Below are 15,983 nucleotides of genomic sequence, written 5' to 3'. Positions count from 1 at the left end.
ATTCCTTACCACAGAGAGAAAAGGGGCTAAAATAGATTTCTATTAATAAAATTTGGGGTCTTGAGATAAGAGAATTACAGTGAAATTGATGACTGATAGTTCAGCCGTGATCAAATTGAAAAGCAGACCAACTTGAGGTGCTGAATGGCCTACTCTTGATGCTAGATTTGACCTTACCAAAGGTGCTTTTCCACTGATGCTGGGGGATGTTTAAGAGTAATGAAGTGACAATGATGGTATTTTGACCATGAAAACAGATGGATTTGTTTATCATGAATTATCTGTATATCAATACTGAATCAAAATTTGTCATATAAAATATTGTACTTACCAAGCATCTTTGCCAAATCTATTTTGGTTTCAAGTAGTAGATATTTAGCTTTTATATTTGTTACCTCTTAGGCAGTTTTGAGATCTTATCAAAAAGATGTTTCTTATGCAGCCAATGCTGTGCCTTCAGTGCAAGTTGCAATTCACAGATTTCTAACCATACATCTTGCTGATTAAGAATGAAAATTATGTATATTTCTTGTCAGTAGCTTGAATTAATTGAGTTAGACCATTATTAAATGCCTTTTTATGAAATTCATATGGTTAAGTCTCACATTTAAGCAGTTCTAGAATTTTAAAATGCATTTCTCAAAAAAATTCAAACTTTTAGGAGCCAAGAGTATGTTCACAACATTTTTTTTAAAACCAAGTTTTTATATTTTTATATTCCATTTTTGCATCATTTTTTTCTCTCTTACAGTTCAAATACAATATGGTAAATTGCTGCAATTTACACTGTATTTGGCTGAACAGGGCCATTTTTCCTACCCAATGATATAACCTTTGAGTAAGTCCATGTATAGTATGCACCATGTAAAAGCAGATGCTAGTGTAAGCACATTTAAGTGCATTGTACAATTTCATCTCATTGCGCTTTTCAGGAATATGCTAAATCGAGTAAATTGCACATTACATGTGACACAATGAAAATGATTAACATCAAGATGTGTGTAAACTGTATATGAATATTGTGGTTTTAAATTTTTAAAATAAAGTATTCAAAAAAAGATGTGTTTAAATTGCACCAGTAGAAGGTATGAATGAAATTTGAACTTTACCTGGTGTGTACTGTATATCTTCCCTGAAAATTTGTTTTGTGGTGATTTTTATAACATTTTATCTGATACCTGAAGGGTTATTTAGCTAATACGATGACTAAAGCTAAAGTAACATTAACTCAAGTGTGAAATGATTGTTATTACCTTCTGATAGCAACAATAATTGTAAAAGTTGAGGTTTGCAATATAAATATGGTAAGTACTGAACTTTATCACAGTTCATTTTGAATTCTATATTGCAAACAGTATTCTAAAAAAATATTGATATCCTGCAATAAGCTATTTTTGTGCCATGAAAATTGTTTTGGATGTTAAAACAATGGACATTATGGGAGCATGGATGGAATTGGATGAAAGGAATAGTTTGATTTAACTGTTAGTAAAGTAATGCTATTTGTGTATTTGGACTTGTTGGATATCTTTTTCACAATGTTACCGTACATAAAATATTATCCTATTGCATGAAAGGGGCGAGGCAGTGTAATAACCCATTGTGTTAAATTTTGACAGGGTTTAAATGTAGCATTTGCTATCACCTATTTTGCACTATTGTTAATTTGATTTTTTAACTCGCTATTTGTTTTAAAGTAATTGTCAGCCTTAAACAAAATAAGGGCCACATCAAAATTTTTGAGGGAGTTGGGCTCAAGTGTGACATGTGGCATTCTTTTTCTGGCACCTGCTGCTTGTACTGGATAAGGTAAAGGAAAATTATTAAATCATAGAAATGTGTGGTTGTGGAGAGAGAGGTCTGTGAGTGATTGTGAAAAGAAGGGAAGGTCAGTTAACAGATTGGGTCATTGCACTTTAAAGGGAGGGGATTGTGATTGCAGTGAAGGTTGAACTGAAAATTAGTGGAATGATTCATTTGCAGAATAGCTTGGATTGGTGAGTTGGAAAGGGTCAGACTGAAAAATAATGGAAAGAAAATGTTTGAGAATTGTTGGGAATGGAAAAAGTTTTGTTTAAGATGGGCGTCGAAGACTGAGGGTGGGTTGGAAACTGCAACAAGATGATGATCATCCAAAAGGTTGGGTTGGAGATTTAATCTGAAAATCGTTGGATTGGTGGGCCTACTCATGCTATTCATTTTGAGTATTATTAGACTTGCCTAAGGCAGGTTCTCAGTTATGGATGGCTCTGCTGTCTGTAATTTGCACAGACAGACTTAGTTCAAGTTTTGCAAAATCTATTTGCCTTGTCTTTGGAACAAAAACAGTAGATGCTGAAAATGCATAGAAAAAAACCCCACAAAATACTGGCACAAAATAGTTCACAGTATCATCCTCTGTGCATCGGAGAAACCAATCGCAGATTTGATGACTGCTTTGCAGGCTGCCCTTTAGCTTCTAGTCACCAATCACTTCACTATCCCACTTGCACTTCGAGCTCTGTATTTTGCCTCGAATGTTATTCTAACACAAGTTCGAGGAGCAGCATCTCGTCTTCCATTTGGCCCATGTGGGAGCCCTTGGGACCTAATACTTGGGACCTAATACTTGGGACCTAATACTTGGGACCTAATACTTGGGACCTAATACTTGGGACCTAATACTTGGGACCTAATACTTGGGACCTAATACTTGGGACCTAATACTTGGGACCTAATACTTGGGACCTAATACTTGGGACCTAATACTTGGGACCTAATACTTGGGACCTAATACTTGGGACCTAATACTTGGGACCTAATACTTGGGACCTAATACTTGGGACCTAATACTTGGGACCTAATACTTGGGACCTAATACTTGGGACCTAATACTTGGGACCTAATACTTGGGACCTAATACTTGGGACCTAATACTTGGGACCTAATACTTGGGACCTAATACTTGGGACCTAATACTTGGGACCTAATACTTGGGACCTAATACTTGGGACCTAATACTTGGGACCTAATACTTGGGACCTAATACTTGGGACCTAATACTTGGGACCTAATACTTGGGACCTAATACTTGGGACCTAATACTTGGGACCTAATACTTGGGACCTAATACTTGGGACCTAATACTTGGGACCTAATACTTGGGACCTAATACTTGGGACCTAATACTTGGGACCTAATACTTGGGACCTAATACTTGGGACCTAATACTTGGGACCTAATACTTGGGACCTAATACTGAATTTTACAATCTCTCCTTGAATCCAGTTGCATTCTTCAGTTTCAATTTTTTTCTCTTCAACCTCTTAACTCTTGGGACTTTTTTTTGACAAGTTGGTCTGCACCTTATCACAAACATTCCCTGTGTTTTCACCGCCCCTCCCATTCTCTGCAACTTAATAAATGGCCATTGCTCACTTTCCATTTCTGACAGTTTCTTGCTTGATGTATTGACTCTCTTTCCCCTTGGATACTGCTTGCCCTGAGTTTTTTCTTGGTATATCTGATTGCAATTTGGATAGCAAAAACCCAAGACCCTGTGTATTAAATATAAAATGAATATTACGCTACAAAATCAAAATGAAAAGTTCACAATATGTATAATTGAATACATAAATAATTAAAATTGAATAACAAATCCACTTTTGTGACTTCTTGATGTATAATGTAAACAATTCAGAATCAGAATTTATTATCATGAACATGTCACGAAATCTATTCTCTCAGTTTGCTCTCTGTGGAAAAAAACTGCACATTGTTTTTAAACCTAAGTACGGTAACAGGCCATTTTGGCCCTCAAGCCCATACCACCCAATTATACCCACTTAACCTACAACTCCCGGTACATTTCAAATGGTGGGAGGAAACTGGAGTCCCTGGGGAAAAGCCCATGTACACACGGGGAGACAGCGCAGGATCTGAATCCCGGTCCCATTCACTGGCACTGTAACAGTGCTGCACTAACCTCTATGCCAACTGTGCCACCCTGCACTTATGTACATTATCATTTGCCCTGTTTTAACTGTGATGCAATGATCCATTTAATTATCCAATAAATGTTACTTTTGCTCTTTGTCTGCAAAAAATCAGTGAGCATATAATCATCAACATAAAAAGTAGAATTGGGGACACACGAGAGATTGCAGATACTAGAATCTGAAGATCTGGAAGAGATCAGCAGGTCAAGGAGCATCACTTAGAATGAATAACATTTTGGGCTGCATTTCCATTCTTTTTTTAAACTTTTTTTATTTTCACACTATGAACCATACTAACAAAAATACTCACAAACATTTCCCTCTTGAATATACACAGTGTCATTTTCTCCCCTTCCCCCCCCCCTCCCTTCCCTCCCTCCTTCCCACTAAACGTTCAACATATACAATACATTAAACAATGTCATCACACAATGAAAATAAACAAGAAAATTGTGTCCTCTACACACTGGGTCAGTTCATTTCGTCGTCTTCTCATTCTATCATTTTAGGTGGTGGAGGTCCGCGGTAGGACCTCTCTGTTATGTTCCATGTACGGTTCCCAAATTTGCTCAAATAATGTGACTTTATTTTTTAAATTGTTATTTTTTCCAATGGAATACATTTATTCATTTCTATGTACCATTGCTGTACTCTCAGGCTCCCTTCTGATTTCCAGGTTGACATTATACATTTTTTTTGCTACAGCTAAGGCTATCATTTCCATTCTTGATGAAGGATTCTTTTTCTCCCACTGATGTTGCTTGACCTGTTGAGTTCCTCCAGCAGATAGTGTTGAGTAAAAGGTAGAATTTGTGCATTTTTGTACATTTAAGCTATTTTATTCGTTCCCAATTATCCTGGTCACTTTTTTTCTTCACGAATTAAAACTTCAATATTTTTGATATCAACATTAATCTTTTGTTTATCCTGTTCGTGCCCAACAGAAAAGAAAGATATTAATCGTCCAATAAAATTGGTGCATCTCCAAGTAAATTTTGCAGTCAACAATCAAAACTTGTTATTGAAGAGAATATATCTGGTATGTTGAAGTATCAAGAGATGATTTATGAAACTGATTGTTTTTGCCTTTTTTTTAAACATGCAGTCTTCTCAGGGAGGAGGGCACAGAACCCTTTTGTATGGTCATGCTATTTTACTCCGACACACTCATAGTGGCATGGTAAGTAAATAGAGCTATAATTTATTTTTTCAGTTGTTCATCATTTTATCTTTGTCAGCATCCTCTTAAAAGCTTTGCCTTCCCCTGAACATTTTACTCTAAATTCAGTGAAATGTTTAGGTGCCAAGAGAAAATTAAGTAGCTATTCCAACTAGCATTATTTCTTCACAAACTTACACAAATGACTTTCAAAATCCACTGTATGAAGAAATTATTGAATGTTAATTAAGCACTACTGTTGGTTTCTGTCATACTAAAGTCAATCTTTTTATGGAGAAATGCATTAAAATCTTAACTCCTTTGGAGGTATTTTATCTTTGGCTCCATTTATATTTAAATTCATTAACTAATAAATTAATTTAAAATTGCAATAAAATTTGAGAAAAAGCAGAATTTTGAAGTTTGCATTTTATTGAGATGATTTAAAGAAAATACACTTACCTGGATCAGAATGATACATGATCCTTGACCCTGCTTTGCCATGTAACAAGACCACAATTGATTTGTTTGTAATCTCAAGTTCACATTCCTGCTTGCTTCCAATAACTAACTTCTTTATCAATAATCTAATCTATTTCCGCCTTAGTTATTCAATGATTCTGCCATTTGAGAAAAGATGTTTCAAAGACTTGTAACACTAGAAAAGGATTTCCATCTCCTCTATGTTAAAAAAAAATGGGTGACTCCTTTTTGAATTGTGAAGCTCAGTTCTCGATTCTTTGACAAGAAACTTCTCAGAAACTAATCAGGTGGACTGAAATTTGTTGATATGTTTAATCGCAAACACAACCTAACTTTGCAAAAAATTGTAAGGAAGCTGTGTTTAACTGTTATGCTGTAACACTGTCCCAACAGTGTCTATTTGCATTTTGCTGGGAAACTATTATACTTCCTAAATGTTACTTTTGAATTTTATTTCTCTTGTACCATTTAAAGTCTTCTAGCATTCACTATTCAGCCTTCATTTGTTTGATCCTGTCCAATTAAATATTTTCCTTAAATCTTGCTTCACTAGAAGCTGTAATTTGGATTTGATGTCTCTATCTGGACATTTTTAATGTAATACTCTAATATATATAATGCCAGCATTTTCCATGGATTTTATGTAGATTTTTTGTGACTTTGGTTCAGTATCTTATTTTTTTGGGGGATTCTATAGCAAATTGAGAAGAGATATAATCCACTAACTTTAATCTTTGTTATTTCCATAATAGCAGCCATTTTATTTTATTTACTTTCATTTCCCCCCCAGTATTTATGTTGTTTGACAACCTCAAGATCTTTAACAGACAAGTTATCATTTGATGTTGGACTGCAAGAAGATGCTTCAGGTATTTTTGAAGATGAATTTTCTTTCAATTCTTTGGCTATTCCTAATTTATATGCTCAGGGGCAGATTTCTGGTGTTTCTCGAACTTGCACTATATATTTTACATAAGTTCCACAGATTCAAAAGAAAAATAGAATTAAAAGCAACAAGATAAGGATCTTGGAGCTTTTGTAGCATTTTGAAGTTTGAATAGGAATTTTACAGAATCCCCAAGTAAAAGTTATTGGGTGATGTATTTGGAGATGAAGGAAAAAGGCTTTGTTGTCAAAAAATATACTGGTAATTACTTGCTTTGTGAATACTGTATTGGCTTGTCCATAGAAGGCAGAGGATGGTTGCAGATGGGTCATATTCTGCATGGAGTTTGCTGTCTACTGGTGTGCAACAGGATCTGTTCTGGGACCCCCTTCTCTTTGTGGTTTTTATAAATGACTTGGATGAGGAAATGGAAGGATGGGTTAGTTTATTTGGGAATGATATGAAGGTTGTTGGTGCTGTGGATAGCCTGGAAGGTTGCCAGAGGTTACAAAGGGGGAGGGGGGGTGTACGAAGTATATTTTTCACACGAGAGTGGTGAGTGTATGTAATGTGCTGCTGGCAACAGTTGTGGAGCAGGTACAATAGGATTTTTTTTGGAAAATTTTATTAAAGTTTTCCATACATGTAATAATATTTAAGCCCAAGATATAACAGCCAAGTATTAATATCCATTTATATGATGATATAAATCCCCACCCTCCCCCACTAAACTAACCCCAAATTTAAAAAAAAGGAAAATAAAAGAAAAAAGAGAAAGGAAAAGTGAAAAAGTACAAAAACATAAGGGAAAAGTAAGAAATGAGAAAAGTTACCTAGTTGCTGTAAGTTGCCCCTTGCCACATGGAATTAATCACTTATAACATAATATTTCAGAGGTTAATGAAGTTTGAGGCTCAAGGAAAAGCTCTATATATTAATTCCCTCAATTCTTGGGTATGGGTATCAAATTTTCAAAAATGGATCATATTTATTTCTAAGTAATTTTCTCTAAAGGGTCACAACTATGCATTTCTGCATTCCAATATTCCATACCCAAATGAGTATCTGATTTCCATGATACTGCTATACATTTTCTTGCTACTGCTAAAACAGTCTTAAAAATTATTTTTGATACATAGATTGTTTCAGTCTTATCCCCTCAATATTGCCTAACAAAAAGGACTTTGGTGTTTGTGGAAATTTAATTCCCATAATCTGTTCTAAATAAAATGCCAAATTTGACTAAAAAGGTTTCACTTTGGAACAAGACCAAGTAGAATGTAAAAAAAAAGTAACTACCTCCTGACCACATCAAAAAAGTGATCAGATAAATCTGATTGTAATTTATTTTGCTTTTGCAGAATGAGATATTACTGATGTAAAAAAATTGTATTGAACTAGCCTATATCTAACATAGTATTTGCCATAATGTCTGACACAACTCTGACCAATTTACTTCATCAGTATTAACTTTTAAATCTGTCTCCCAACATAGCTGAAATACATTTCTTAATATATCTACTACATATCAATATTGTACATCACTACATTTTGGTTATGAGATTTTAGGACACATTCTCTCTCAAATAAGCCCATAATTAATAATAACAAAACGGGTATTATTTTGTATCCCATATTTTTTAAATGATAAAATGTCATTAAACTTCTACCAATGTAGCAATCTTCGATATATCTAATTCCTTTCCAAAACTGCCATTTTAAAATCTCCCCTCATTTGTGCTAAATGTATTATGTTAAGTAACCTAGTTACATTATGCACAGATTTTCTTTTTTTCACAAGCCTGCTTGATCCATATGTATCAATTCTGATGAAAAATAAACAACTTTTGCAATTATTTTATAATTACATTTAACAAAATGCTGGTTTTAAAGGATCTCTAAACTGAATTATGTACTCAATTACTCAAGGAAATCGGTGAGGATTTGAATAAGTGGAAATTTTGCCAATTACATTATTAGCTCGGGTTAATTGTGTTAAAATGAATATATTTCCGAGGATTCAATACTTATTTCAAACATTGCCAATAATGATACCACGATCACCTGCTCTAATGCATCCATAAGAGGAGGAATTAATAAATCCTTAAATTATTTATACAATTCAGGCAGGAAACCATTGCAATAGCATCTTTGAAGAGATTATTAGATAGGTCCATGGAAATGAAAACCATTGAGAGTTATGCAGTAGAGAAATTCTAAACAGTTGTTAGAGTAGATTAATAGGTTGGCACAATGTTGAAGAGGCTGTGCTGCAGATTTCTGTTCTATAATTTTTGGAGATATAAAATTTCTTTAAAATCTGGAAATGCATTAATCAATATTTAGTTTGCATTTTCTTAAGTATAATGGATATGTGTTCTCGCAGAAAACACAGAGGATATTAATTAGGAAATGATCTTTAATCAGAGTTTGTCAGGAAGAAACACACAGGTAAGGAGAAGGATGTGTCAGGATTTCTGTCATGGGTTGAATTTATTAGTACATTTTTTCAGAGCAATGTTTAGCATCTTGTATAACCTGAGACTTTGTTATATGATATGTACAGGGGAAGCTTGCTGGTGGACTATTCATCCAGCCTCCAAACAGAGGTCTGAAGGTGAGAAAGTACGTGTTGGTGATGATCTCATCCTTGTCAGTGTTTCCTCTGAGAGATACCTGGTGAGTATGATTTTAAATTTTCAGAAGTCAAAAGCTAATGCCCTTTTGGCAACAATAACAATGTCTCTGTGCTGAATGTAATTTGGAAATCGTGAATATGGTGGTGAAAATTTGAGGTCTATGAATATTTGTATGAGAATTATTTGGAAAAATTTGAGGTAAATATGCTTGAATGTACAGTATTTAGTACAATGAATTGTGTAAGTAACATGAAATTGCAGTTAGGTACCAAACATCAATCATATTTATCAATCATGCATATTGTGTGTAAACCTTGTACCCAGAGGGGTAGAATGTCAAGTTTTACTGTAGAGAAAATGGGTGGATGGAGTTAAGGTACAGGCCAGCCACAATCTCACTGAAAGGCTATTTTAAGAGGCTAAAGGTCTATTCCTATTCCCCAGTGTCTCATTTATCCTACTTCCAAAGTAGTTTAATTGATAGAAATTATTTCTGTGTGTCACAAATTTTCATGATAATGTCTTTATTCTGTTTCCCATCCACAGAGATGCAGCCTACCTGCTCAGTATTTCTAGCATTTTTGTTTCGACCAGATTATGGATGTTGGCTCACACTGGGGAGGGCATTAATAAACTTTTCAAATGGTAAATAATTAGCAAATGAAGTTCAACTTAACCCCAAACTAGATCAGTTATTTGGAAGGATTGAATCTAGGTGGGGTGAAAAATCAAAACGATCTCATGTGGCAGATGCACCTTTCATTTATAAATTGTGTTGAAGGTTTTTGTTTATATAAAAAAAACCCCAAAAAAAAACATTGTTTATTTCAAGGATAGAATTAAAACATTTGGCAAGTTCTGAACCTGCGCTGAAACTGGGTTAGTTCCACTTTGAATATTACAACAAGTATTGAACCTGTAATTATAAAAATAAAACAGATGCATTAGGAGCTATAAGGAATATTTATAAATCTACACATGTAGTGAACCAGATCTCAAACAATGATCAGACCAAGTATGGAAAGGAGATAGAGAAGTGATCTAATGTCAGCAAAACACAGGGGCTGATCATTGACCTTGGGAAGCAGGGTCAGGCAGTTTCCCCTCCCTGTATTCATGGTGTCGAGGCGGGGATGGTAGAAGGCTTTGTTTTTAGGCATAAGTACCACTAAAAGTTTGTCCTAAACAAACCACACTGATGCCATGGCCAAGAAAGTGCAACATTGCTTTGACTTCCTCAGAAACCCAAGAAAGTATGGCATGTCCCAAACGTCTCTTACCAATATTTAAAGAAACACTGGAAAAAAAGTATTCTCAGTATGGGAATGGCTCTGCTCAAGAAAGGAAGAATCGAGAGAGCTGTCGTGCCAACCACCCTGTCTGTCGTCCACGGACTCAGTCTGCACTTCCGCTGGTTCAGGAAAGCAGCCAGTTCCCATCCATCACACTATCTTCTCCCTCCTCCCATTGGGCACAAGGTTCATGAGTATGAAAATGTGCACTTCCTGTTCCAAGCCATTTTATGTCCCAGTGCTCTCAGATGATTGAACAGACTCTCATGAATAAGCAACAATCTTTTAATCTCTCAAACAATATAAACAATAACTTATCACAGACCTTGAATTGTTTTAACTGAGGTTCTTTCTATTGTACTTCAATATAAAGAAACTCAAAAGCTGCAGATGCTGAAATGTTGAACAGTGAACTGCTAGAGGAACTTGGTATATCTAGGCTGGAGCTTCCTTTATCCAACCCTTCACCATTCCCAAACAGATGTGTCTGTTTTTGCCTCATTCCTTGTCAGGATGAGACTCGATGTAAATTTTAAGAAGAGCACATCCTATTTCTCCTGAATAGCTTTCAATCTAATGACACGAACTTCCATTTTTCTCATTTTAGGTAACCCCCATCTCTATTTGATTCCAGTTTTCATCTCTTCTTTACCTACTGATGTTCTTATTAATTTCCCCCACCCATAGCCTCTCCCACCTTTAGTCCAATGCCCTATGGACTTTTGGCCCTTCCTCATCTCCTTTCCCCTTCATATACTTGATATTACTCTTTATTCTTTCATCTTGATAAAGGGTTCTAACCGAGGGTTAAATGACCATTTCTGTCGATAGATGCTGCCCGACCTGCTGAGAAACTCCAGCAGTTCATTGTGTTGACTTGCCTGGATAGTACACAAAGCATCATTTTTCACTCTATCATGTGGCAATAAATAATTAATTTAAAGGATAATACAAGGATATACGTATCAAAAAGAGAAATAGACTCTTTTTATCTCTTGGTCTAAAGTAATGAGAATACAGAGAGAATGCTTCCAAGTGGAAAAGAGCATAGCTGGAGACATCAGTATCAGGCAGTCAGCAAAAAAAAAATCCGGAATGATATTCCTAAGAAATCTCTTTATTTAAGAGGGGTGACAATGTGGAACTTGTGACCTTACAGAATAAGATTGGACATAATATGAAGGGAAATATTGGTTATGGTGGTAGCTGTAGTTGGAATAGGACAGGAGAAAGTACAGGTTCCAGCATGAATGCTGGCATAGATTGGCTGGGATGAATAGGCTATATCTGTCTCTCATTAATTTTGTAAAAGGTTGGCTAATGGATCAGCAAATGAAAATATATTGTCAGTTTTGATAAACTGGAGAGTTCCCAGTCAGATTATTAGATGAACAACATTCTAATGAGATGGTATTAACATTGACTTCTTCAGTTTCCATTAAACCTATTTCTCTCTCCCTCTGTCTCATTTCCTACAGCTCTCCACCCCCTCACTTCCCTCTCAGAGCTATCCCCCCTCTTCTACTCTCCCATCTATATCCACCTGAGCATGACCTCTTGCCTGTTAGCCTATGCTCTTCTCTCTTCCTCTTCCTCCCCCCCATTATTTTATTCAGGCACCAGGCTGTTTTTTTTGCCCATACCTTGACGAAGGGCTCAGGCCCGAAACAGTTATCTATAGATGCTGCGATACCTGTTGAGTTTCTCCAGCACTTTTGTGTATTGCAAGCTGACATTTGAGTCGGAGAGTTGTACAGCATTGCAACAGGCCTTTTTGACACACTATATCTATGCCGAGCATTAAACCTCTTTATTACTAATCTGACAAGTACCCGTCCAGATGTCTTAAATTTTGCCTCTGTTCCTACCTCCACCATCTGCTCCAGCATTTCATTCCAGATACAGACTAAAATTTGTGAGAAATATTTGCCATTTAGATCTTATTTAAATCTTCTCCCTTCTCACCTTTAATATATTCCATCTAGTTTCAGATACCTATACCACTGGCTATCCTAATTCATAATTTTGAGTACCATCATGCATGTGACTTCTCAATTTCTGACAATCCAGAGAAAATGGACTTTGACTATTCCAATCTCTCTTGCTGACCCAGTTCTTTCAACCCAGGCAACATCCTTGTGATTTTCTTTTCTCTCTGCACCCTCTCCATCTTATTTTCATCCTTTCTATCGTGTGTCAGAATATCACAAGATACTCCAAATGGACCGAACCAATACTTGTATGGCAGTAATATAACATCCCAACTCCTATATTCAGTGCCTCTGCTGGTAAAGGCAAGCATTCAATATTCCTTCCTCACCAATCTGTCTACCATTTTCAGGGAACTGTAATTCAAGGAAATATTTGTACTCCAAGATCTATGGCAATAACATTGTCCTGCCATTAACTGTGTATGCTGGTAATCTCGGGATATGGTGCTGAGTCCACAGTTAGATCGGCTATCTTATTATGGAGATGGCTCCATGGGCCTACACCTGCTCCTCCTTGTGTTTTTTCTGTTCTTTTGTATATCATGCATCATTCTGCACTTTCCAAGTTAAATTCCATCTACCATTTCTTTATTTGATTTATATCTCCTTGTAACCTTTTACCACTGTCTACTATACATATAATTTTGGAAATTTGTATCATCAAAATGATTAAAATGCATGACCCCAAACACAGGTTTGTGTGGTACGCTACGTAAATCTGAAAAACAATGCTCAACTGCCACCCCAAACTCCTTCCACCAAGCTAATTATGTCAGATTTGCTGTCTCTCCCCGTATCCCATTTATTCCTCTGCCTTGTTCTCGTCATTCCTCTTGATCTGATTAGAGCAGATGCAAAATTATTTGGTGAAGTAAATAGGTTTGAAAGAACCTTTCTTTCCAGGAAGAAAGAGAAATGCTGTAGGCTAAGAAGGGGATTCAAGTTAAGTCAAATTTATTGTCTTCTATTCCAGGCCATTGGCCAACTGATACCATAATTACCCCAGCAAATAAAACTGAATAAGGGTGTTTCAGATCTATTCCCTAATAAGATCATTCGGCATCACTTGATTTTAAGGGCATTCTCAAAATCTCAGACTGCAAAATCCAAAATTGCATCTCAAATTCCTTGGTTAAGGTGAAACATTTAAGTCCAGGCATAATCAAGAGGCTACAACTCATAGCATGTGTATCTTGGAGGGCTTTTTAAAAAGTGATAACACAGAGGAGGGACAAGACTGGGTTCCAAAAGAAAATGATAATTTTAATTCCAAAGTGTTGCTTAACCTGTGCCAATGTAAATCAGCAAGCCTAAGATAGCAGTTGGATTGGCCTTTATGCGTGATTGATCATTCATCTTGTGCTCATGGAGTCATTGAGTTATAAAATGCAGAAACAGGCCCTTCAGTCGAACTCATCCATGCTGACCAAGTTGTCTACTTGAGCTAGCCAAACAATTTCTCTATTTGTGGGCTCTATTCCTCCATATTCCTGTCTTTAGGCATTGTAATTGTGCCCACCTTTGCCATTTCCTCTTGGAAGATGTTGGAAACTAAGTTCTAAGAGAGCCAAAAAAAGGTTAAGAATGGCTGCCCTGGAGATCAAAGCACCAGCAATCCAGTTTCTCCTTGTAACTCGAGTCCTCTGGTAACATTCTTGCAAATCTGCATTTTTTCCCCCAGCTTGATAAGGGACCAGAAATGCACACAATACTTCAACTGTGGTTTCTCTAACATCTTGTATACTGTAATATGATGTCCTGGCTCTTGACTGACAAAGGCAAGTATGCCAAAAGATTTCTTCACCACCCTGTCTACTTATGTTACTGCTCCACTCCCACCTTCCAACTCCTTCTAGTGAGCAAATTTTGTATTCTATTTGTCAACTTGCCCTGGATACTATGTGATCTCATCTTCTGAACCTGTCAAAAGCCTTGTGAAGGCCTGCCACCCACTCCTTCCTTTCTCTAGTTACCCACTTCCTTTCCTTTCCATCTCCCATCCTCTCATGTCAGAATGCATCTGCCTTAGCCTCCTGCCTCTTCTTCCGATCAACTCCTAGCTTGCATTGCTATCAATTCTTTGCTCACCTAACTTCTTCTTCCTCCCACTTGCATTTACCTATCACTTGCTAGCTCGTGCTCCACTCCCTTCCCCCTCCCCTTACCCTTTTTTGTTCTGGCTTCTGCCTTGTTCTTCCCAGTCCTGATGAAGGGTTTTCGGCCTGAGACATTGAATGTCTATTATCTTCTATGGGAGCTGCCTGAACTGCTGAGTTCTTCCACCATTTTTGTGTTGCTAAAGCCTATGTTCACATTGTTTACTGCCCTCGTCTCATCATTACTGCTTGTCACTTCTTCCAGAAGTCAAATTTGTGAATTATGATTTGGCATGCAACAAAGCCATGCTGTCTCTCATCAGTCTTTGCCTTTCCAAATGATGTAGCTCCTGTCTCAGAATTGTCTCTGGTGATCCACCACTGATACAAGGATAAAATAAAAGGGAGATGATGACTATATTGGATTAGTCAGCCCTGCAGGCAATAAAAGCAAGGATAAACATTATGGATGGGTTGTCAGGGAATAGAGTAACAGCCTAATTCTTTATGCTGCTCGTAATGGGTTAGAAGCAGTTATCTTTTTAGTAATAGAAATGAGAATAGAGACAGTGTAGTGAAATTGTGGGAGGCATGAAGATTGCTCAATGAGAACAATATTTATATCCTCAAATTAAGTATCATGGTGCAGACCTGAAAGACATAATTCTAACAAATTCTATTTGCAAATCTTCCTTTCTCAATAGCATTTATCTTGTGCCAGTGGAGATTTGCAAGTGGATGCCTCTTTCATGCAAACTCTTTGGAATATGAATCCTATCTGCTCAGGCTGTGAGCTGGCTGAAGGTTAGTAATGAATTGGAATATGTAATAATTTAAAGAAATAAGCTTTCTGAAAAGAATCAGAATTTGTTGTTCTGAACAAGAAATTAAATTCATTGTTTTGCAGCATCAGAGTGTAAACATAAAACCATCTTACAACATAACTATAAAAAAACAATGCATGAAAAGTAAAGCAGAGTCTTTACTTTATTGATGATTCAGGAATCTATTGGCAGTGGGGAAGAAGCCGACCTTGTGTTGTTCAGTGCTCGTCTTTAGGCTCCTGTACCTTTTTCCAATGATAGCAGAGTGAAGAGGGCCTGGCCTGGATGGTGGGGATCTTTGAGGATAGAGGCTGCTTTTTTAAGACACTGCCTCATGTAGGTGTCCTCAATGGAGTGAAGTCTGGGGTCTGTGATGTCACAGTCCGAGTTAACAACCCTCTGGAGTTTATCCTTGTCCTGAGAGTGGCGGCTCCATACTAGACAGTGATGCAACCAGCCAGAATGCTCTCCATGGTACACCTGTAGAAATTTACAAGAGTCTACGGTAACATACCGAATCTCCTCAGACACCTCACAAAGTATAGCTGCTGGTGGGTCTTTTTTGTGATTGCATCAACATGGAGGCTCCAGGACAGATCCTTGGAGATGTCGACACCCAGAAATTTGAAGTTCTTG

General features: G+C 36.7%; 1 protein-coding gene across 11 annotated transcripts in view; it reads left to right on the top strand.

Moving 5' to 3' along the window:
- LOC138748799 (ryanodine receptor 1-like) overlaps positions 1–15,983 on the top strand; it is a 394,433-nt gene that overhangs the window by 38,587 nt on the left and 339,863 nt on the right. For 10 of the 11 annotated variants that reach the window (XM_069909562.1, XM_069909560.1, XM_069909558.1 and 7 more), the window contains 4 exons: positions 5,083–5,157; positions 6,410–6,488; positions 9,072–9,184; positions 15,228–15,327. In XM_069909562.1, coding sequence (XP_069765663.1) covers positions 5,083–5,157; positions 6,410–6,488; positions 9,072–9,184; positions 15,228–15,327 — 367 coding nt within the window. Of the gene's footprint in view, positions 1–5,082; positions 5,158–6,409; positions 6,489–9,071; positions 9,185–9,709; positions 9,790–15,227; positions 15,328–15,983 lie in introns of those variants that run through there. The other variant, XM_069909559.1, reaches the window with a different exon arrangement.

The sequence above is a fragment of the Narcine bancroftii genome, chromosome 13 (genome assembly GCF_036971445.1).
Source record: "Narcine bancroftii isolate sNarBan1 chromosome 13, sNarBan1.hap1, whole genome shotgun sequence".
NCBI classification, from domain to species: Eukaryota; Metazoa; Chordata; class Chondrichthyes; order Torpediniformes; family Narcinidae; genus Narcine; species Narcine bancroftii.
This window is presented reverse-complemented; position numbering and strand designations above follow the sequence as displayed.